This window comes from Balaenoptera ricei, chromosome 15 (genome assembly GCF_028023285.1).
Source record: "Balaenoptera ricei isolate mBalRic1 chromosome 15, mBalRic1.hap2, whole genome shotgun sequence".
In the NCBI taxonomy this organism is placed as follows: Eukaryota; Metazoa; Chordata; class Mammalia; order Artiodactyla; family Balaenopteridae; genus Balaenoptera; species Balaenoptera ricei.
The window spans coordinates 73,397,581-73,421,692 of record NC_082653.1 but is presented as its reverse complement, the minus strand read 5'-3'; the positions used below and the strand labels follow the sequence as shown (position 1 = coordinate 73,421,692).

Here is a 24,112-nt window from a genome sequence, read left to right as displayed (position 1 = left end):
TCTAGAGCCCGCCAGCCACAACTACTGAGCCCGAGTGCCACAACTACTGAAGCCCGCGTGCCTAGAGCCCATGCTCCACAACGAGAAGCCACCACAATGAGAAGCCCGCGCACCACAAGGAAGAGTAGCCCCCACTCGCCGCAACAAGAGAAAGCCCGCACGCAGCAATGAAGACCCTACGTAGCCAAAAATAAATAAATAAATAAATTTATTTAAAAAAAAAAAAAGATATGAGAAAGCAGAAGCTTGGGCCTGGAAATACCTGGGTAGTGGCTAAGGTGTAACCCTTGGGCTGGAGACTTTCAGCTGCTGCAGCGATGTCAGTAATTTCTTTCTTAGGGCCTAGAGTGGTGGTGGGCCCTGGGGTGGGAGGTCCACTGCCCCCATCTGCCTCACTCTGCTCTTCGTCCCTGGCAAGCAAGTACTCCACCCCAAAGTCATCATCTTCCTCCTCTTCCTCATCTGCTTGGCTCTGTGATTGGGACTCCTCAGATTCCTCAGACTCAGATTCCTCCGATTCCGAACTCCCGCTCGTTTCTTCCTCTTCTGAATGCTCATCTTCCTCATCCTCACTCTGTTCCTCAGCAGAGTCTAAAGCACAGATCAAGGCTTAGTGTTCACCATACCTACTCCTCCAGTCTTGCCCTCCCCAGCTCTTGCCTCATGACCACACATTCACCTGACTGACTGCTACTATCCTCTTGAGTAGCCTCTTCAGCTTCTGTGGCCCCCTCTGCTTCACAGTCAGAGCTGTTAGCATCAACTTCATCTTCATCTTCCTCTTCACTACTCCCAGAACCTGGGGCAGAGGCATCAGAGGCATAGGCTCCTGCATACTGCTGCAGTAGCTCCTCCACAGACAGCTCACCTGGAAGAGAAGTGAAGGGTAAGCCTTTACGTGCTTCATGGGGAAGAAGGGGAGGTCTGAGTGGTGCCAGTTCATTTTACCTCAGCTTCTACAGACACTGCTAGGCCCAGGTCTGAGGGGAGGCAAAAGAGTTTACTTTCAGCACCAGCTATTCTCAGCCAAGCCCCGTAACATGGGCTAGAACTGTGGATGGCCCTGCCTTCCATTGGGAAGGACGGTATCAATCTGAGGAACCTCCCCTTTAAGGTTCAGATCAAACATGGCCACTATCCTCTTCCAATAGTTCTTCCCTCCACTCAGTTCTCCCATCACTTTGTTCAAACTTCCATCATAACCAATCATAATTTTCTACTTATAACCATCTATAAATCTGTCTCTGTCATTAGATCTGGAGTATCTCCAGGAGGGATAAAAGTGTCTTATTCATTTCTTTATCTCTGGCATTCTGCACAGAGACACCAAGTGGATACTCAGTAAAATGTCTGGTGTCACCTTCTCGAGCCAACTCGCTCAGCTCCATGGCATGATCCACCTCCCCTTCCAACTGCTCCTCAGCTGCTATGGTATCCTCTTCATCCTCCGCTAGGAAAGAGAATGAACCAAGATCAATGGGGACAGAGGCTCAGAACACAGTCCAAGTGGAAGAGGTGAGAAAGCCTGAAATATTAGGTCCAGACAATTCAAGGGGTAAGAGGCAAGAGGACTGAGAACAGGCCTGACCTTCATCTTCATTGGCAGCAAACTCTTCATCATCCTCATCTGGATGCCAAGGCTGTTTGTTGCGCTGTGTGACAGAGGAGGGTGGGGGCTTTACCTGTTTGGCAGAGGATGAAAAAGGAGAAGGCCTATGGTTAGAGCAGCAAGAGAAAGACACAACGTTGAATAAGATGTCACAGAATAGTCTCTGTCCCACTGACAGTTGCCACTGACACAGTCCCAGGGCAAGGATACAATCAAGGGTTTTCAATTTCAATACCAGCTACCAGATCCTGGCCCCACTGCCCAGGGGAGGACCTGTGAAAGTGCTAGAAGAGAAACACAGGCCCCCAACACCAACCCCATGCACTCGGACACATGGAGAAACAGAAAGCTTAGGTCCAAAAGAGACTTCAAGGTTACCATCTCAGCTCCGAACCTACAAACCAGCAAGTGAGTATTAGGGCCATTTCACAGAAGCAACAAGGACCAAAGTAAGTTTTTCTTCAAGCTCACACAGCAATTCTAAGAGTACAGTACACTCTTCCATGCATCAGAAATCTGCCCATCTCAGACTGTAACTTGCCCCAAACCCAGGTTCTTTCCTATCCATCCTCAAATGAGAGCCCAACTGCTCAGACCAGGGAGGACTCCTAAAAATCACAACCAACCTTATAGACCGGAAGAACTCAGTCCTTAAGGCTCTCCCTTTGCTCCCACTCTGAACCCACCTTCTATCCCCTTCTGCCCATACCTTCAACACCTGAGAGGACTCTTCTTCACCACCTTCTTCAGGCCCATCTCGGGTGTCACTATCACGAGATGAGGGGGTTCTTGAGGGGCTGGAAGGCCCTCCTAGCAGCTGAGGGGGGAGGGAACGGAGCAGCTCTTCCAGTGGCAGTTCTCCCTCACGTCGAAGTAGCTCAATCTCACGCCTCTGGGTCTCTGCATCATTGCCTTCCTGTTGTTCTTCAACCTCAATCGTCTCCTCATCATCCTCTTCCTCCTCCTCTTGGGGTTGGAAGTCCCCATCTATAGCAGGAGAACAAGGTCACAAAGTCCACGGGGCCCTGCAAGCCACAGGGTGGGTTTTCAGCTCTGGAAAGGGTACATGAGGAAGAGTAACAGAGCTAAAGAGGACACACACCTTCATCATCCATCCGGGAAACTGGGGGTGGAGGACTAGAGGCAGCTGAGGAAGAGCCAAGGCAAGGGGAGGAACCAGCTTTGCTGGAGGTCAGTGGCTGGTTGAGGCTTTGAGACAGAAGGTCTGAGTACTTTTCAGTTTGCCCCACGATGAAGTCCAGGTGCAGGTCCAGGGCTTTTTTCCGCTTTTCCTCGAGCCGGGACTGTTGTTTGAATTGCACCACCTGACACAAGCATGAAACGGAGGGATCACCAAGATAATCTTTTACTCATGTATTCTTACTCAACATTTAGGGAAGCCTCCTCTATGCTAGGCCCTGGGCTGGCTTTTCAGGAAGGAAGAGCTAAACGACCTTAAGGGTGCGTCTGAGGAAAGCAGAAAGGAAGCACAGGATAGAGAAGAGCCAGCTTAGTCTCAGGCAGTGGGGAAAGACTTACAAATGTATCTGGAGCTGAATCTTAAAGATTAAGTAGGTGTTCCCTAAGTGAAGATGAGGAAAAAGGCATCCCCTGCAGCAGAAGAAGCATGTGTAAATGGCCACGGACATACAAGAGAATGTTTGAAGTGGAAAGAAGAAAAGGAACTGGCAGAATACAAGAATGAAAATATAGACAGAAGCCAGGTAATACTTAAGAAACAATTACAGGGACTTCCCTGGTGGTCCAGTGGTAAAGAATCCCCCTTATAATGCAGGGGACACGGGTTCGATCCCTGGTCAGGGAACTAAGATCCCACATGCCGTAGTTCAACTAAGTCCGCACACCAGCGCGCCTCAATGAGAGAGCCCACGTGCTGCAAACTACAGAGCCCATGTGCCCTGGAGCCCGGGCGCCACAACTAGAGAGAGAAAACCCACACGTCACAACTAGAGAGAAGCCCACACACCGCAACTAGAGAGAAGCCTGTGCACCACAACGAAGACCCTGACGCAGCCCAAAAAGATAAAAAAAAATAAACAAAATAATATTAAAAAAAAAGAAACAATTACAACTTAATAAATGAGAACAATTAACGAGAACTTTGATGGTATTTAAGCAGGTAAATGGCACACACATGAAAAAGCATACTGAATGGGCTGCAAAGGACAGATGGCCTAGGGGAGTCAAGAAGTCCTATTAGCAATCCCCAAAGGCAGGGCCCATATTTTTCCACTGTACTTCTCTCTTCCGCGTAGAACTCAATGCTTGAAAGGTCCAGCACGCAACAGAAATGTCATCAGAGTTGCATGAAATAATTATCCACTCTCTCGAGGAGAACTTTAGATCATTCCTGCTACCATGCTACCCACCAGTCAACCCCAAGGCATTTCCCTTTCCCAATCTCTGCTGCCTACCTTCTCCACATTGCTCCAAAACTGCCTAACATCCTTGGCCATGGTGGAGGCGATTCGGCGCAGCTTGGCCTGCTCCTCCCTCCGGGCCCGTTCCTCTTTCTGCCGCTGCTCCTCGTGGTGCCGGATCACCATTCGCACCACCTGTGGGAATGAGGTGAAAACACTCCAAGGCCAGACCCTTGGCCCGTCCCCAAGTCAAGGGTAAAGAGAAAAGTCAAAGTCAAGAAACCTGGGAAGTCAGAGCTTGCCTCTTGAGACTAGAAGCATTTACAAGCACTGTACACCATTATGTTTGGTTCCCTTCCAACCAACCTACCCATCAAGAAAAACCAAACCTGAAAACAAAATGGAAGGTAGTAGGTCCAGTTGAGGACATACCTTACGGGCCACACCCCGTTTCCAACGGCGCTCCTGAGCAAAGTCGGCAGAGAGCCACTGCATCTCCTCACACAGATAGTCCCAGTGGCCCTTGGGGCGGGGAGGCTCAGGCACTTTAGGCAGTCTCTTCAGTGACCAGAAACCCTCCTTCCGCAGCTCAGCAATCCGAGTCTCAATCTCAGCCTCCTAATGAGGAAGAACTAGGTCAATCAAGTTACTTGACATATACTTTACCTCATGACCATGGCTGAATCCCTGAGCTCTGACTGCATACAGGCACTGACTGGACTGAGTGTTATATGCTTGTCTTGAGTCCACATACCAATCCTACGAGTTGATATTATATGCTCTTCAGGTGAGCAAAAAAAAGATCAGGGAGACTGAGTGATTTACTTGAGATTACACAGATAGGAGGTGATAAGTACTGGGAATTAAAAATAGGTCTGACTCCACACACCAGATTTCATGCTTTTTCCATTTTTTTACACTCCATACCTTATGAATATAGGCAAAACTTAGGAAAACATATCCCAAGGGAAGCTTCCCAGAGAACAAGGAAAGCATGCTTCCTTACTGACTCTAGATACAGTGAAGGGACCTTCACGGCCGCAGAATTCTACTTACACAAGAATATGTTCGTACTTAGAAATATGCTATAAAATCCAATTTACACAATCCTGTTTCTGCTTTTGAAAAATATTATTTTTATAAAAATGTACTTTTTTGTGGAAAATACCGAACAGTTATACACAAAAAGATTAACAGTGGTTAGTATTACAAAAAGATAACACTGTTTCTACATTGATTATATCTCATAAAAAAAAAATGAAAGCACTTGAAATTTTTATTTAAGAGGTGACTTATAAACTCAGGACAATTGCCCTCATTATTTTTGTCCTCTCCTGACAAAAACTAAATCAAAGGAACTAACAGCCACAGATAAGACAAGGAACTAAATGGCCTGATGGTCACCAAGGAAACACCAAGAAAGACATGGATATTAGACCAACGGCTCTCAAGTTTGAGCATGCATCAGAATCATCTGTAGTGCTTTTTAAGACAGTGCTAGACCCCATGCCTAGAGTTTTAAATGGGTAGGTAGAAGAAAGGTACGAAGAATTTGCACTTCTAATAAGTTCCCAAGTAATGCTGATGTTGCTGGCCCAGAGACGACATTTACCTCTGGTAAGTTTATCAGAGACTATAGAAGAAAAACGTGAAGTAGAAACCAGTAAATCTTAGGAGGCTCAGAGCTTACAAAGCACTTTTTTGTCTATTTTCTCCTTTAACTTAAACCTTTTAACAGCCTATTCACTATTACACCATCCCTATTTTAAAAAAAAGAAAATGAGGCTCAGAGTTCAAGCAACTTGCTCAAGATCACGTAAGTCAAAGCAGAGCCTGTATTGTAAATCAAAGATAAGGAAAGAAATGTAAAATACCCATGGGACATAGGCGTTCAGGGAAGAAGCCTCCTAAGAAGCCTCATGGGCCTTCCCAATACGTACATGCTTGGCCTGCTCTGCAATCTCAGCATGGCTCTTCTCCCACTTTGGGCCCTTGTTAGCCAGGTCAGCAGCCTGGGGTAAGCTGAGCCCCTCCAAGGGCACTGTGGCACCATCTGGGGGCCCTGGAGGTCCATCCAAAGAGGAATCTTGAGCTATATGCTGGGGGGAGATGCCACCTGCCCCACTAGAGGCTGGGGAACTGGATGAGGCAGGGGACACAGGATTGCTGCCTGTCATGCCGTCCGACACCATCTAGAAAAGGGAGAAATGATAGATAAGGTGAATGCTTAGCAGCACTCTACCATGGGTTTTAAGTACATTACTTCATTCTATCTCCACAAAAAAAAAGCTCTGGAGTAAGGTATCAACCTCATTTTTATAAACACAACATTTGGGATAAAGTTTTAATAAGGTACTCAAGATGGCAAAGCCAAGTTTCCAGTAAACATATGCCAGAGGAATTAGAGCCTGACATTTACACAATTCCCAAATTCAAGACTACTACTATAGCACATGACTTCAACTTTTAATGATCTTTTCAGAACCTCAATGATTTCACTCACATAAACAACTCCCTATTTTTCCCTCCTTTTCACAGCAAGTATGGCAGATTCACCCATGCAAATAAATCTGAGCTACCACCAAATTCAAAAAGCATCAAAAAGTCCAAGACCACCTAAACCTCTTTATGTTCATCACCAGTCTCGGTAGTTTCCTTTACTGGAGAGGTAAGAGGGGAAAGGGAGGATTGATCACTGTTCTCGAACATCCACCTATTACAAGGTACCGCATAAGCAATAATAAGTAGAGAACAAAGTCCTACTTAAATGTGGATAGTGAGGGAACTCATGAAATTCACTCTGGCACACAAGCCTCACAGCGTGCCACTCAAATTCCTTCCTCAACTAAATGAAGAAAGACATTATGTCACATAATTTCCCAGCTGCTCAGGAAAATAATATCAAACCCATAACCATCAAAAGCCTACTGTACGGGAAACCTAGGTCTGTCCAGTTTTTTAAAAGTCATGGTTTTCCCATAATTCAAAAAGAGTCATGTACCAAAATGTTCATTGCCGCTCTATTTACAATAGCCAGGACATGGAAGCAACCTAAGTGTCCATCATCGGATGAATGGATAAAGAAGATGTGGCACATATATACAATGGAATATTACTCAGCCATAAAAAGAAATGAAATGGAGGTATTTGTAATGAGGTGGATGGAGTTAGAGTCTGTCATACAGAGTGAAGTAAGTCAGAAAGAGAAAAACAAATACAGTATGCTAACACATATATATGGAATCTAAGGAAAAAACAAAAAAAAAAGGTCATGAAGAACCTAGTGGCAAGATGGGAATAAAGACACAGATCTACTAAAGAATGGACTTGAGGATATGGGGAGGGGGAGGGGTGAGATGTGACAGGGTGAGAGAGTGTCATGGACATATATACACTACCAAATGTAAAATAGATAGCTAGTGGGAAGCAGCCGCATAGCATAGAGAGATCAGCTCGGTGCTTTGTGACCGCCTGGCAGGGTGGAATGGGAAGGGTGGAAGGGAGGGAGATGCGGGAGGGAGGAGATATGGGAACGTGTGTATATGTGTAGCTGATTCACTTTGTTATAAAGCAGAAACTAACACACCATTGTGAAACAATTATACTTCAATAAAGATGTTTAAAAAAAAAAAAAAAGTCATGGTTTTCTTCTCCTACCTCCAGCACTCCCTCAGTATGAGAAAAGAATGAATACTACACACCATCCATAAGGCTTACCTCGTTCCAGTTCCAAAAGAAACCAAGCTATTCTCAAAGTACGCAGTCTTAAAAGCATTTTGTCACAAACCCCATTTCCAACCTGGCTTAATTCAACTTTTTTCAGGTAATGAGAAATTTCCATGCTCTTAGAGATCAACATTACACTAATGTCAAGTAGAATATGAGTATCCAACAGGCTTGACAGCCCACCTGAGCAGCAAAGATTCTCCAAACTCAGCTACCCAGGTAGCTAGGATCATGGAAACATGGCTAAGACCTGCCACATTCCTTCTGCCTCAAAGCCAACAGCCCACAAAGCAGAAGCAGAGAAGGAACCCTCCCCACTTTCAAACCTGTGTTTGCAAGATTGGGAGCTGAGGGTGAGCAGGGGAGGGGCTGCTCTGCATGGTCCCACTCCCAGGCTCCTCTTTGGATGCCTGAAGAACGACTGGGTCGTTGTCACCACTGCTGCTGGCCGAGGGGCTGGCGTCCGGCTGCAGGGCATGCTGGGAGCTGGCCTCATTCTGGGCCACCGGCCACCGGGACCCGCCTTCCAGGGCCCGGGGCCCACTAGGGCGTCCCAGCCTCCACTCAGGTTCACCGGCCTCTGGAGCACCTAAAGTAGGGTAAAAAGAGTAGAAATGGGATTTAGAAAGATTAAAGAATCTTTTTAAAAAACAGGGATAACACTAGCAAATAAAGATAACCGAACACAGTGATTATAGCTTATGTTTCTTGAGCATCTACTATGTGTCAAATACTTTACTGAGTACTTACTTGATGTGTTGTATAATCCTCACATCTACCTTATAAACCAGATACTTTTCATGCTATGATAAATGCTTAGTTCCTTCTACATACCAAAAACAGAGCTATGCAGAAAGACCACTGACATAAATGTAGTTTACATTCTAATATTTCCTCTGTTTTATAAGTTAGGAAATCAGAATACAAAGAGACCAAAAGACTTGCATAAGGTCACAGTAAGGAAGTAGGAGGAGGAGGACAAACCTAGACAGTCTGATGCCAAAACCAAGAGAACGTGCTACTCTCCTTGGTAGAGTCAGGGTGATCAGATCTTTCTCTCTCCATAGTCCCAGATCTGTTGTTGCACCACAATCATTATCTCAAACATCTTTCCCATTAGCATCAGCACATGAAATGGTATTTGAGCCCTCACCTGTGTGAGCTGAGACCACACCCCCTGTGAAAGTCTGTACTTCCACGGTGCCGCCGTACTGAGGGGAATCACGCCTGAAACAAACAGGGAAGAAAACAGCAGTGAGGAACTAATCCACATTTACCAACACTCATCAAAGCCTTCTTTACACCATCTTTTGAGGCTTTTAAATATACCCAAACCAGTTCAAAGGTGGAAGTGAATTACAGTAATAAATAAAAATCACATTTCAGGAAAATAAAATCAAACCATGTTTTGTGAAAACAGAATTCCCTAGTAACATGAGATTCTGGCTGGGGACGAGAAGCAGGGAAGTGAAGTCCCCCAAACAAGTTTAAAAAGCTTAAGGGTAAAAGGCTCCAACTTCTGAATGGAGGACAAATTAACAAAGCCAAAAAAGCTGTCACATCCAGAAGCTCAAAAGGTGCTGGCTGCCTGGCAGCCGGCTCTCCTTTCCAGTGAGGGCTAAACATAGGAGGATCCACCCTTCCTCAGGGCAGGCCCTGCGACTCCGATACCTGCGCCATATGACACTTCCCCAAACACCAGAACTAGAGCAGGAGACCTTAGAGAAGCAGAGGTAAGGAAGCCCGAACAGCAAAGAACCATACCCCGGAAATAGGCAGGGTAAACCCACACAAGGCCCGGAAGTGTTTCCCCAGTGTTTAAGGAAATTCTTTAACCACGGTGCAGCCTTCGATTCACTCCACCTTCCACAACAGAGTCACTGGAATCGAGCTAACCAGAATCCAAGAAGCTTGAACTCTCGACCCCCGGCTTCATTACCGTCTCCCAACCCGTCCCCACAGCCTGACCCAGCGTGACCCCTGACCTCTGCCCCAACTTGCCACTAGCCCTAAGATAGCCCCGCCCCCTCCTAGACTCCCACCCCACCCAACGTGCGCGACTGGGGGAGGGGCCCGCGCGTGCGCGCCTGGAGGCGGAGAGAGCCGGCTGCGCGCACCGCCCGGGGGCTCCCGCCAGAACCCAAACCCACGCACCCAAGGGTCGCAGGACTAGGAAGCCTCTCATCCCTGCCTGTCGGGGAGCCCCCACCACCAGACCGCGAAAAGCTGAGATAAGGGAGGGCTCGTGCCGCCAGGTCCTGGCTCCTGACTGGATATGGTGGGCGCGGGCCCCGACTATTCGTCCCACGCCCCCCTTCCTCTTCCCGCGCGCCCCTTAGGGGGGACTGGGGTTGGTGGGCGGGCAGGAGCGCACCTGGGTCCGTCCTCTCAGGGCTCGCTCGCTCGCTCAGGCACGCGTGCGCAGACGGGCGGGAGGGGAGAGAAGACGCGCCCGGGCCCAGAGCCGGCCGGCCTGGCCCCCCTCAGCCTGTCTCTATGGGCGCGCGCCGATAGCCTCGCGCACCGGCCCCGGGGCCCCGGCCGAAGGTGCGCGCGCAGCACCCCGGGAAGGTGGGAGGGGAGGCGGTGGCGGAAAGATGCGCGCGCAGTCACCCGTCAGGGGAGGGGGAGCTGTGGGGCGTCCGCCATCTTGTCTCCCTCTCCTTACCTGCGTCCTCGGGGGCGTGCGCACCACCCCCCTCCCGCCGAGGAGGGGGGGAGGGCCCCCTCTTGGCCGCCGCCTTCGCGGCCTTTAAATTCCCCTGGGGCCCGCGGTTACTGCCACCGCCTTGCTTCCACTGCTTCCTCTCGCGGCACAGAGATGCGGGCGGTGGGTGGGAAAAATGGGAGACGCTACTCGCAGCGAACCGCCACCGCCGCTTCCGAGGCCTCACCAAAATGGCCGCCGCCGTCTCGGCCGCCACCACCAACACCACCGCCACCACCACAGCTCACTATCGCTACCGCCAGCGCGGCCCGTCCTCTCGCGAGAGACAGTAACTGGAGGTTCGGGGAGCGGAGAGGTTCGCGTGCTAGCGTAGGGCGCTGCCCGACGCGCAAGGCAGGTTGGGAGGTGTAGTCCGCCCGGAGGCTCGGCGCTTGCCCCGCGGCAGAAAGCTTTTACCCTACACGGCGGAACCTGCCGTTGGGGCTGCTTTGCGGCTGCCAACTCGGATCGATGCACCCCACTTTTTTTTTTTTTTAATAGATCACCCAGAAAGCTGAAGCAATTTCTCAGGTACTTTCAGCAAGTTAGCAGTGGAACCTGGGCCTCTGGATTCCCACGACAGTCCACTTATGTAGAGCTGCTTCGTTTTACGCAAGGGTGGTATTCCCAGTAACTCCTAAGCACTTATGCCATCTGTTAGCCAACTTTTTAGGTTAAGAACCCCTTTGAGAATATGATACCCTCACCCCGGAACAGAATAATAATAATAACAGATACCTTCTATTAAGGCCACTTTGTACACTGATTATCTCTTTTAATCCTAGCAGTGCTCCATTTTACAAATGATTTGAGGCTCATAGATTAACCAGTGACAGAGTCCAGAACGAAGGTTCATAACCAAGCAGTCTAAGTCACAGGATACAAACACAAAATTTACCACCTAAAGCCCACCTTAGGAGCCAGGTACAGAATCCCAGATAAAGCTCTCATTCAGCTCCTCTTCATCCACTCACTTGAGCTCTTCCCCATTCTACTCAAAGGGTTGATTCTCTCTCTGCGTTGTTGATTTGAAGTCCAGTTTTTGTTACAGCAAAGACCAGGGGTTGAAAGCTCAAAAACCTAGGAGGACCAGGAAGGTAGTGTAAATAAAGCAAAGAGGGGCAAAATACATCAGATTCAGCCACAGGCTGTCAGTTTGCTACCTCTGTCCTATGCTGGAGCCTCAGGGCACACAGAAGCATCCAGGATGAATTGTTTGATTGAAAAAGTGGATAAGTGCCCATCCATTTAGGCCCAGTTCAAAATCTTTCTTTCCAGGCCAAGCTTACATATTTCCGAGACTCCATAGAACCACACTGAGCTCCCAAGAATCTCAACATTTCTTGGCCTTCCCATATACTTTTTTATCCTTTTTCAATATTTTTCCTTCAGAATTTAGCTCAAGGGCCACAACCCCCAGATGATCTCTCTTGACTACCCTTAGTCTGGTTTAATACTCCTTCTGGCTCCCATAGCCTCCTGGGCTTCATAAAGAACTGATTGCATTGTATCTGGATTCATGGTCTGTCCACCCCACACCCAAAACTGTTGTTAACCCCTTGAGGGTAAGGACGTGGTTTATACCTGACAATTCACTATACCAGTCTCAGAAAGATTATTCAGGAAATTTACTAGTATTATCATACCTTATGAAACACAGAAATAACTGGTATTGGATATGTGAGCTCAAACTCAAGATAAGTCTAAAGTCTATCTTCCATTTTCATTGACTATAACCCTGGTCCAGCCACCGTCATCTCTTGGCTTGGATTACTCCTGACTGGGCCTCCCACTTCCACTCCTCTTTCCCTTTACTCCGTTCTCCACACAGCAACCAGAGTGACCTTTTCATATAAATCAGATCATGATGCTCTCACACTTAAGATCATCTTAGTTCCCTTAAATGAAAATTATGTATCATGGTTTAAAATTCCCATAGGACAGACATTATGTTGAGCTGAAGAAGCCAGACACGAGAGTAAATGCATATGATTCCAATTATATAAAGTTCAAGAGCAGACAAAATTAACTGATGGTGATAAAAATCAGAAGAATAACCATTGGGGGAGAAAGATTTTAACTGGAAAGATGCACAAGGGGGATACTAGAAATGTATCAGAGGTTGGTAAACTATGGCCCAAAGGGCAAGTCCTGCCCACCACCTGTTTTTGTACAGCTGGCAAGCTAAGAATGGTTTTTACATTTTCAAATGGTTGAGGAAAAAATCAAAAGAAGAAAAATATTTTGTGATACGTTAAAATTACAAGTAATTCAAATGTCAGTGTCCGCAACTAAAGGTTTATGGGAATCTGACCATGCCTCTTCATTACATAGCAACTATGGCTGCTTTCCTGCTATAGTAGCAGAGCTGAGTAGTTGCAGCAGAGACCATAGCCCACAAAGCCTAAACTATTTTCTATCTGGCATCTTACAAAAAAAAGTTTGCTGACTCCTGTTCTATATCTTGATCTGGATGAGGTCACATCCATGGGTGTATACAGATGTAAACATTCCCTGAAATGTGCACATAAAATTTGTACACTTCATGTATCTCACAACATGTATTTTATACTTAATTTTTTTCAATAAAATAACCGTACAGGATATGATCCCTGTCTATTTTTTTAACCTCATTTACCCCTCGTTCACTATACTATAGCCACCATGCCCTTCTCCAAACCATCCATCCAATTCACTTCTGCTTCCAGAGTCTTCATCTCCATTGTTCCCTCCGTCTAAAAATTTTTCTTGGAATTCCCTGGCGGTCCAGTGGTTAAAACTCAGCGCTTTCACTGCTTGGGCCTGGGTTCAATCCCTGGTCGGGGAACTCAGATTCCCAAAAATAATAATAAAAATAAAAATTTTTCTCATGGCCAACTCTCCCTTTTCATGAAGGTCTTAGTTCAAATGTTGCCTCCTCAGAGAAATTCCCTGATATTAAATAGCCCTTTCACTGCCTGTCGCTCTTTATCACATGGCTTTTTCACAACACTTACCTGAAGTTATTCATTTATTTGTATGTTTGTTTATTGTCTGCCCCCTTCCCACTAAAAGATAAACTTCTTGAGAGCAGGTACATTGTCACAGCGTCACAGTATCTCTAGATAATTAATATATGAAAAACATTTCAAACAACCCTGTGAAGAAGAGATTGTTCCATTAGACAAATGAAATTTTGGTTGAATGAAAAGTGAATAATGAAGACTCAATATTGTCAAGATGTCAGTTCTTCCCAACTTGATCTATAGATTCAATGCAATCCAATCAAAATCCCAGCAAGTCACTTTGTGGATATCAACAAGCTGATTCTAAAGTTTGTATGGAGAGGCAAAAGATCAGAATAGCCAAAAGACTATTGAAGGAGAACCAAATTGGAAGACTGACACTACCAGACTTCAAGCCTTACTATAAAGCTGCAGTAATCAAGACAGTGTGGTATTGGCAAAAGAATAGACAAATCAATGGAACAGAATAGAGAGCCCAGAAATAGACCCATGTAAATATAGTCTACTGATCTTTGATAAAGGAGCAAAGGCGATACAATAGAACAAAGGTAGTCTTTTCAACAAATGGCGCTGGAATGACTGGACATCCACATGCAAAAAATTTAATCTAGACACAGATCTTATACCCTTCACAAAAATTAACTCAAAGTGGATCACACACTTAAATGTAAAGCACAAAACTATAAAATTCCTAGAAGATAACACAGAAGAAAATCTAGATGACCACTTGTATGTGGCAATGATGACTTTTTTTTTTTTTTTTGGCTGCGTTGGGTCTTCGTTGCTGTGCACACACTTTCTCTAGTTGTGGCGAGTGGGGGCTATTCTTAGTTGCGGTGCTCAGGCTTTTTTTTTAAAATAAATTTATTTATTTATTTATTTATTTTTGGCTGTGTTGGGTCTTCGTTGCTGTGTGCAGACTTTCTCTAGTTGCAGTGAGCAGGAGCAACTCTTCGTTGCGGTTCGTGGGCTTCTCCTTGAGGTGGCTTCTCTTGTTGCGGAGCACTGGCTCCAGGCGCGCGGGCTTCAGTAGTTGTGGCACGTGGGCTCAGTAGTTGTGGCTTGCAGGCTTCTAGAGCGCAGGCTCAGTAGCTGTGGCGCACGGGCTTAGTTGCTCTATGGCATGTGGGATCTTCCCGGACCAGGGCTCGAACTGTGTCCCCTGCGTTGGCAGGCAGGTTCTTAACCACTGTGCCACCAGGGAAGTCCAATGATGACTTTTTAGATGCAACAACAAAGGTATGATCCATGAAAGAAATAATTGATAAACCGGATTTCACTGAAATGAAAAACTGCTCTGTGAAAGACAATGTCAAGGGAATGAGAAGATAAGCCACAGAGGGAAAATATTTGCAAAAGACCCATCTGATAAAGGACTGTTATCCAAAATATACAAAGAACTCTTAAAACTTAAAAATAAGAAAACAACCCAATTAAAAAAAAATGGGTCAAAGACCTTAACAGACACCTCACCAAAAAAGATACACAGACAGCAAATAAGCGTATGAAAAGATGCTCCACATCATATGTCATCAGGGAAATGCAAATTAAAACAAAAATGACATACCACTACACATCTATTAGAATGCTCCAAATCCAGAACACTGACAACATCAAATGCTGATGAGAATGTGGAGCAGTGGGAACTCTCATGCATTGCTGGTGGGAATGCAAAATGGTACAGCCACTGTGGAAGACAATTTGGTGGATTTTTACAAAAGTAAATATACTCTTACCATACAAACCGGTAATCACTCCCTTTAAACACCCAAAGGAGTTGAAAATTCATGTCCACACAAAACCTGCACATGGATGTCTACAGCAGTTTTATGTAGAACTGCCAGAACTTAGGAGCAACCAAAATGTCCTTCAATGGGTGAATGGTTAAATAAGCTGTGGTACATTCAGACAATGGGCTATTTATTATTCAATGCTAAAAAGAAGTGAGCTATCAAGCTATGAAAAGACATGGTGGAATCTTAAACGCAGTACTAAGTAAAAAAAATAAATCTGAAAAGACAGCATACTGGGACTTCCCTGGTGGTGCAATGGTTAAGAATCCGCCTGCCAATTCAGGGGACACGAGTTCGAGCCCTGGTCGGGGAAGATCCCACATGCCACGGAGCAACTAAGCCCGCGCGCCACAACTACTGAGCCTGCGCGACACAGCTACTGGAGCGCACGCACCTAGAGCCCGTGCTCCGCAACAAGAAGAGCCACCACAATGAGAAGCCCGCGCACCACAATGAAGAGCAACCCCTGCTCGCCGCAACTAGAGAAAGCCCGCGCAGCAACGAAGACCCAATGCAGCCAATAAATAAATGAATTTTAAAAATTAAAAAAAAAAGACTGCATACTATATGATTCCAACTATATGACATTCTGGCAAAGGCAACACTATGGAGATAGTAAAAAGATCAGTGGTTGTCAGGGATTGGGGGTGGGGAGATGGGACGAATAGGAGCACAAAATCCTCTAAAAATAGAGGATTTTTAGAGCAAAGAATACTCTGTATGATACTTACTGGCGGGTACGTGTCATTATACATTTGTCCAAACCCATAAAATGCACACCAGGAGTGAACCATGATGTAAACTATGGACTTCGGGTGATAATAACGTGTCAGTGTAGGTATGTCAATTATAACAAACGTACCACTCTCATGGGAGATGTTGAAAATGGGGCGATACTATGCATGTGTGGGGGCAGGGGCTATATAGGAAATCTCTGTACCTTCCCCTCAATGCTGTGAACCTAAAACTGTTCTAAAAAATAGTCATGGGGAATTCCCTGGCGGTCCAGTGGTTAGGACTTGGTGCTTCCACTGCAGGTACCTGGGTTCTATCCCTGGTCGGGGAACTAAGATCCCACAAGCGGGATAAATAAATAAATAAATAAAATAAAGTCTTAATTTAAAAAAAGGTGAATGATGCCCATCTTTTTAGACCCTCCTCCCATCATCCTCAGAAGATGAGGCCAAGCCAGAGTCTGAATGGATTGAACATAGCCTTGTACTACTAATTCCTTACTATGTGACCTTGAGCAATTCACCTCACCTCTCTGAGCCTCTCTCTCCTCATCTGTAAAGTGGGGATAAAGTTGCTGATGTAAACTTGCTTTGAAAGCTCTAAAGAACCAGCTAAATGCAGGGGGTATTTTGAACCTCTATTTCAGAGTCTCAAACTCATGATCTTCAGGTCAAGTTTAGCCTTCAGATGTGCTTTACATAATGTATTGATATTCTGAGTATTATTAATACTTTAGGCAGGAGAGTGAAGGTTCTTACTTGCCATAAGCCCCACCATTTCTAATTGTCTTTTACTGGGCGACCTCACACATTCGTCATATCTGCCTGGCTCCTGAAGGCAGTTGAATCTGCAACTTCTTGTTCCTACACGTGAGTGGGAGAGACGGGAGCAAAGATGACACAGCCCTTGCTCTCAAGAATTTAGTCTCATTGCGGAGTGAGCTGTGAGCTTGGTAAAAAGTCAGGGCAGAGCGTTTTGATGCCACGGTGGTCAAGGGTTGTGTCAGATCCAGTGGGGAGGACTTCCAAGGGAAGTTGTCGTTTGAGTCTGACCTTGAAAAATTTAGGCATGAAGGGTAGGCACTTCAAGAAGATGACATGGCCTCAGTGAAGCTGAGGGTTGTGGGGGACAGTGAGTAGATCAGCTTATTTTCTTTATAAGGGAACAGATTGAGACAGATAGGTCACCTGGAGCCAGGCTGCCAAAGGCCCAGCATGCCACGCTAGGTAGTAAGGGATTTGTTCAGAGGTTACAGGGAGCTATTGAAAGTTGTTGAGCAGGAATTGGCATGGTCCAGCCTCCACTTTCCAAAGGACAATCTAACAGAATGAATGGGGTGGCTGTAAAGATAGCTGTAAGGCTGGAGATAAGAGAGGCCAGAGCTGTTACCCAGTTGTAATGGGGGCTACTGGCCAGCAGGTGGCAGTGGAGATGGAGGGAGAGACACTGCAGAGGAAGAATTAGCAGGATTTGGCAGACAGTTTACTGCTAGTGATAACGATCCTCTAAACAGCAGTTCCTCTTGCCTTCTGTGAAGCTAGCCTTTCCCAGTCTCCTCCTACCTCCCACCTCCCTGGACGCTCCTTCTCAGTCTTGCTTACAGGCCACTTCTCCTGGACACCTCCATCAACTGTAGGGGGTCCTCAGCATACTTCCCTCAATTGCCTTCTCTCATCCAGCACGTTCTCAAGGGCAGAGGCAGGTACCCCAAAGCTTCAGGACCCCTCCCTTACAGGGACCCTTAATTACTCGAAGTATCTGGGGGTTATAGAACAGTCTAGGTGAGGTGGGAAAGCCAGGTTGCAACCCGAAAGCATTTGCACGTAAGCATTTCTGATAATTTGCCTAAAGAGAAGAAAAAGACACTAATCCCTAAGGCTCCAGTAATTTGTCATGATTTCATCATGCAGTCTAATGACCACCTCTTAAGCCAAGGACTCGCAAGGATTATTCCCAGCTTGGAACTTGGTTTCCCATCTAACTCGTGGATTCCTCCTGCAGGCATCCCAGGCACTTTGGACGCATACATTTAAAACTAACTCTGGCGGTCCAGTGGTTAAGACTCCAGGCTTCCACTGCAGGCGGCGCAGGTTCGAACCCTGGTTGGGGAACTAAGCTCCTGCATGCCTCATGGCGCGGCCAATAATAAATTAATTAATTAAACTGAACTCATGATCTGAACCACAAATCCGCTCTGCAGTCCACCACTATCCACCCAGTTCAAACCAGAATGGAAGGCAACACCTTCCCTTTCCCTCACACCTCACATCAAGCCACCGAGTCTTTTCCATTACATCTGAAATATTTCTCTCCAATGGATATTTCTATCCATTTCCCTCCAGTCCCACACCCAATTCTTAGCCCTTGATGACTTATAATCAGTGACAGTACCAAGAACTGGCTTGTTGGGACGGCAGGGACTTTAGTCCTCCCCTGCCCCACTACCAGTATGTCTAACTGCCTCCCCACCCCATTCTTTGATGTGGACAATGACTGTTTTCTCAGTCTTACGTAAAGTGATATGCAAACGAAGCTTCTAGGGGAGTCTAGTCCTCTAGCCTCCTGCTCTCTACCAGCCAGCCAGCTGTTCCTAACCCTCCTAGGGCTTGGGCTGTCTGCACCAGCCTCCTGAGTGGTCTGTCTCCCTGTGGCCAGTCTCTCCTCCTGCTAAAGTCCCAGCTCTGGCAGGGTTTCCATTCCAATGGGGGTAAACAGAGAACAGGCATGAGAGAGTGTAGTACAATGTCAGGGCCTCATAACGTGGTAAAGCAGGTGGAGAGGGGCAGAGATGGGGGGTCTGGGAGATGCCATTTTAGACGAGGTAGTCTCTGGTGAGGTGGCAGCTGAACAGAGACTTGAAGGTTTCTCCTCCACGCAGCAGCCAGGGAAAACTTCTCTAACTTCAAAGCTGATAGAGTCACTCTACTTCAAGTCCTTTTATGGTTCCCATGAAACTCCTTTCTGAGACCCACAAAGCCCTGCTTGGTGGCCTTTGCGAAATCCTCCAGCCTCATCTCTCCCAGCCCTCCACACTCCAGCCACACTGGTCTTCCCACTCGTGTCCCTTTATAGGCTCTTTCTCTACTCTGGGCTTTCTCACACATGGTTCTCTTTCCTTTCCACCCAGTCAAAGCTTACAGGGTAACATCACTGCCTCCAGAATCCTTCCCTGGTTCTCAGACTACATTATATCTCCTATAACTTTCTGTGCTTTTTTTTTTTTTTTTTTTTTTGCCTCTCAGCACTTTAACACTGGAAGTAATTACTCGACTTCCTGAAGGCTCATGGCAAGAGAGGGGTCACATCTGTCTTGTTCACTTATGTGCACATGTCTATACTCATTGTCTGGAAGAGTGACAGGCACATACTAAATATCAATGGATAGGGGTTGGTTGTTGTCTCTATGTTTTTTATTTATTCTTTTTTTTCTTTTTTTTTGGCCGGCTTGGGTCTTCGTTGCTGCGCACGGGCTTTCTCTAGTTGTGGCGAGCGGGGTCTACTCTTCGTTGCGGTGCGTGGGCTTCTCATTGCGGTGGCTTCTCTTTGTTGTGGAGCACGGGCTCTAGGTGCACAGGCTTCAGTAGTTGTGGCACGTGGGTTCAGTAGTTGTGGCTCACGGGCTCTAGAGCGCAGGCTCAGTAGTTGTGGCGCACAGGCTTAGTTGCTCCGCGGCACGTGGGATCTTCTGGGACCAGGGTTCGAACTGGTGTCCCCTGAATTGGCAGGCGGATTCTCAACCACTGCGCCACCAGGGAAGCCCGGTTGTTGTCTCTATGACCCACATGTGTGAGATTCACTCAAAAATTATAACAGTGACAAACACTGTAAGCACCAACCTGTGTTTTTACACAAATTAATTCACTTAATTCTCACAAAACCTTACTGAGTAGATTGTCATCCTCTATTTTACAGATGATAAGAAAAAGATGGTTAACTAACTTGTCCCAAGTGACAGAGCTGGAAAGCAGCAGAGCAGGGACTCGAACCCAGAGAGACTGGCTCACGTGTGTGCCCTTAACTGCTGTGCAACACAGCCTAACGAATCCAGGTCTATGAAGCTCCAAGTATTATTCTAGGCACCAGGAAGACAGTATTGGAAAAACAAACCAGTAAAAAACTTAACATTCAGGTTTTTATTGAGCTGATATTCCTGATGGAGAAAAACAAAAAACAAATTTATAAGCAAGTAAAAGTATAAAATAACGGTAGGTAATACGTGTTATGAAAAAATAAAGTGGGTTGGGGAGAGGGAGTGAGGGGCACGGGTGGTGATTTTTTGGACAAGGCGGTCTGGTAAGGCATCTCTGGTGTGCTGACATTTGAACAGAGAATGCTTTGGGGGAAGAACATTCTAAGTGAAGGTAAGTTAATACAAAGAGGCTGCCCAGCTTATCCTGACAGGAAACAACCAGAAGGCTCAGGATGCTGCAGGGGACAGGAGAACAGTAGGAGATGAGGCTGGAGAGGGGGGTCAGGCTTGGATCTAGTAGGGTTTTGAAGGAGTTTAGATGGAATTATAAGTGTAGCAGGAGGGCTCTGAGCAGAAGCCAGTGTTGAGAATGGATTATAGGGGTGAGATTAGAAGGCGACTGCTGTAGCCTAGGTGAGAGGTGATGGACACCAAAATGTTTAAGTAGAATGGGAACCCGGGGATAGGGTTGCCAGATTTAACAAATAATTCCTCCAGGGGACCTCCCAGAGGAGCCTCCAGAAGTCAGCTGTGCAGTGGGTGAGGTCCCAGGGGCCTAGGAGAGGGTGGCAAACTGCTAGAATACCTCTCTCGTCTCTGGGAGGACTGGGAACTTGTGAGAACACAGCCAAGTACAGAGACTTTATGGGTTGATTCCAGCACATCTTAAGTAAGCACAGCAATCAAAAACATCCCCAACCCTAAAAGAGGGAAACTAAAATCATGATGCCCGGTTCTAGGAAGGGTGTGAAGACAGGCACTCACATGCTGCAGGGGGAGTGTACATGGGCACAATCATTTTGATTTGGTGTGTTTTATTTTTTTTTCTTGGTTGTACCAGGTCTTAGCTGTGGCTCGCTGGCTCCTTAGTTGCGGCTCGTGGGCTCTTTAGTTGTGGCACGTGGGCTCCTTAGTTGTGGCATGCAAACTCTTAGTTGCAGCATGCATGTGGGATCTAGTTCCCTGACCAGGGGTGGAACCCGGGCCCCCTGCATTGGGAGTGCTTAGTCTTATCCACTGCGCCACCAGGGAAGTCCCAATTTGGATTTTTTAAAAAGACTGTTTTTTAAAAAAGAAAATAAAGGTATTAAATTTTAAAACTATTCTTTGGGACTTCCCTGGTGGTGCAGTGGTTAAGAATCCGCCTGCCAATGCAGGGGACACGGGTTCGAGCCCTGGTCCGGGAAGATCCCACATGATGAGGAGTAACTAAGCCCCTGCGCCACAATTACTGAAACCTGTGCGCCTAGAGCCCGTGCTCCGCAACAAGAGAAGCCACCGCCATGAGAAGCCCGCTCACCTCAACGAAGAGTTGCCCCCGCTCGCCTCAACTAGAGAAAGCCCACACGCAGCAACGAACACCCAATGCAGCCAAAAACAAATAGATAAATAAATTTATTTTAAAAATTAAAAAAACACTATTCTTTCCCCAGAAATTACACTTTTAGAAATTTATTTAAGGAATCAATCCGAAAAATGAGCAAATATCCATGGACAAAGAAGTCCATCACAGCATTGTTTATAAAGGCAAAAAAATTTGGATATGACATAAAGGTTCAACAAAAGAAAAATACGGAATTCCCTGGTGGTCCGGTGGTTAGGACTTGGAGTTTTCACTGCTGGGGCCTGGGTTCAATACCTGGTCGGGGAACTAAGATCCCACGAACCACAAGGTGAGGAAAAAATAAATAAATAGAGACAAGTATGTGAAGAAGTAGTTGGGAGACAAGGAAAGTCAAATCACCAATAAATATATTGAAAAGATGGTCACCCTCATGAATAATCAGGGAAATGTAAAAGTGATAACATTACCATTTCACAGAACTAAGAGGACTTCGCCTTTACCTGTAAAGTTGCATTTTATTTAACAATTCTGCACCCCAACAATGCACCTTAGCACCCAGATTATGGTCTCTAACTAGGGCTGGTTGCAGAAAAGGCCAAGTCTGTGTCTAGGGCTGAGAGGTACAAGATGAGCCTGGAACATCTTGTAGAGCCAGGAAGCAAGGAAATTTTCAAAGATTAACATAGTCTTGTTGGAAAGACAAGAATCTTGACAAAGGGGCTCCCACTGGCCAACGCTAAGACCATTAAAACCCTAAAAAAAACTGTTGGGCTGAGGTCAGTATTGGGCTTGGTCCACTAAAATATTCACAGAAGAGTGAACATAAAGTACTAAACTCTTTAAAAAGGGTGAATAGAATAAAATACATCTTATTTTGTTGTCTTGTTAGTGAAAAAAAAATTTTTTTAATGGAAGCAAAAACATAACAAAATGTGTGTTTGTTAATTCTAGGAGATGGTACACAGGTGTTTGTTTTAGTGTTCGTTTTTTAACTTAAAAACAATTTTTAAGTGTGTCTAGGATAGAGGTAACACTAATGTTTGCTTTATAATTACTTCGTAAGAAGTACATACACTTTATACATTCTTCTGATGTATGTTGTATCTTACAATTTTAAAGTTTTTGTTAAAAAAATTCAACAGCTAGGGATTGCTTGATTAAATTTCAGTGTAGCTGTTACATGGTATAATGTGCAATCATTAGAATGATGTACTGACATGGAACATATTGAAAACAGCAGGGTACAGAGTAGTGCATTTTGTATAATTGCAACTTATAAATTGAGAGGATGAATATATTTGTATAGGCAGACAAGGAAATGTGAGCGTGCTCACCAATGTGTCGACTGGGGTTATCTCTGCGTGGTAGGATTTGGGATAATTTCAATTTTTTGTGAGCTTGTCTGAATTTTAAAGAATTTTGATCACAGGCATGTATCATCATTATAAAAGCAACATGCTATAAAAATCCAAACAACCTCAATCCAATCTCCCATACATAACTACTCTAAACAGAGTTTAATGACTATTCTCCTCGACTGTTTTTTCAGACCTTACACACACATGTTTTCATTTTTCTTTTTTTAACAAAAATGAGAGGACACTGTACCTATTGTTCTACAACCTGCATTTCTTATTTAGCAACACAGTTATAGAGATATTTTGTTTCTGAATCACACTTGTACAGTCAGAAAAAAGTACAATTATTTATGGTTTTGGAAACAAATAATGCTGTAGGTATATATTATTAACATGATAAAATGTGAAAAAAAGACTAACAACATATGTAATATGATTCCATTTCATAAAAATAACTAAATCTAAATAGGCAAACAAAAAAGCAGACAAAAATTTTTAGAAGAATATACCAAACTGTTAAATGTGATCATCTTGTTGAGGATGAGAAGGCAAAAGCTGTTGATCTTTTCTTCTTTATATTCTTCTTTATTTTCTTTAAAAACTTTTTTGCAATGAGCATACATTGCTTCTTTTTAATTTATGAACTTTACCCCCTCCCCAGATTTATTGAGATATAATTGACATTGTGTTTTGAACTCTTAAAATCTTTTTTTTTTTCATCGCGGTAATAAATGTTTGCTCTTTGTCAAACATAAAATCCAGTACTTTGAAGTATAAACCAAAAGGTATGTCTTTCCTTCACCTTCTTAATTCACTCCTCAGAGGTAATCAGTGTTGTTACTTGTATTTCCTCAGAAATTTTCCATGAGTATGTCTTTTATACCTAGAAATGATATCATACTGTATATATTGTTTTACATCGTGCCTTTTTACACTTAATATATGTGTAACATCTTTCCACATCAATACATACAGACTTTTCTCTTACATTGTTTTAAGATAAATTTATTTATTTTATTTTTATTTTTGGCTGTGTTGGGTCTTTGTTGCTGCACACGGGCTTTCTTGAGTTGCGGCGAGCCGGAGCTACTCTTCTTTGTGGTGCACAGGCTTCTCAGTGCAGTGGCTTCTCTTGTTGTGGAGCACGGGCTCTAGGCACGTGGGCTTCAGTAGTTGTGGTGTGCCTAGTTGTTCCTCGGCATGTGGGGTCTTCGCGGACCAGGGCTCGAACCCGTGTCCCCCGCATTGGCAGGGGGATTCTTAC

General features: G+C 45.3%; 1 protein-coding gene and 1 non-coding gene across 5 annotated transcripts in view; both read right to left on the bottom strand.

The window, feature by feature from the left end:
- SRCAP (Snf2 related CREBBP activator protein) overlaps positions 1-10,694 on the bottom strand; it is a 33,252-nt gene extending 22,558 nt beyond the window's left edge. For 2 of the 4 annotated variants that reach the window (XM_059897434.1, XM_059897437.1), the window contains exons 1-12: positions 10,385-10,692; positions 8,870-8,943; positions 8,043-8,305; positions 5,931-6,182; positions 4,423-4,608; positions 4,045-4,185; positions 2,712-2,934; positions 2,319-2,596; positions 1,589-1,682; positions 1,361-1,450; positions 680-868; positions 263-591 (exon numbers count right to left, since the gene is read on the bottom strand). In XM_059897434.1, coding sequence (XP_059753417.1) covers positions 263-591; positions 680-868; positions 1,361-1,450; positions 1,589-1,682; positions 2,319-2,596; positions 2,712-2,934; positions 4,045-4,185; positions 4,423-4,608; positions 5,931-6,182; positions 8,043-8,096 — 1,836 coding nt within the window. In that variant the 5' untranslated portion in view covers positions 8,097-8,305; positions 8,870-8,943; positions 10,385-10,692. Of the gene's footprint in view, positions 1-262; positions 592-679; positions 869-1,360; positions 1,451-1,588; positions 1,683-2,318; positions 2,597-2,711; positions 2,935-4,044; positions 4,186-4,422; positions 4,609-5,930; positions 6,183-8,042; positions 8,306-8,869; positions 8,944-10,090; positions 10,251-10,384 lie in introns of those variants that run through there. The other 2 variants (XM_059897436.1, XM_059897435.1) reach the window with 2 other exon arrangements.
- On the bottom strand, positions 1,771-1,897 carry LOC132350050 (small nucleolar RNA SNORA30/SNORA37 family). Its single transcript, XR_009497807.1, has one exon. It is a non-coding gene; the product is annotated as a small nucleolar RNA SNORA30/SNORA37 family (small nucleolar RNA).
- Positions 10,695-24,112: the final 13,418 nt, after the last annotated feature.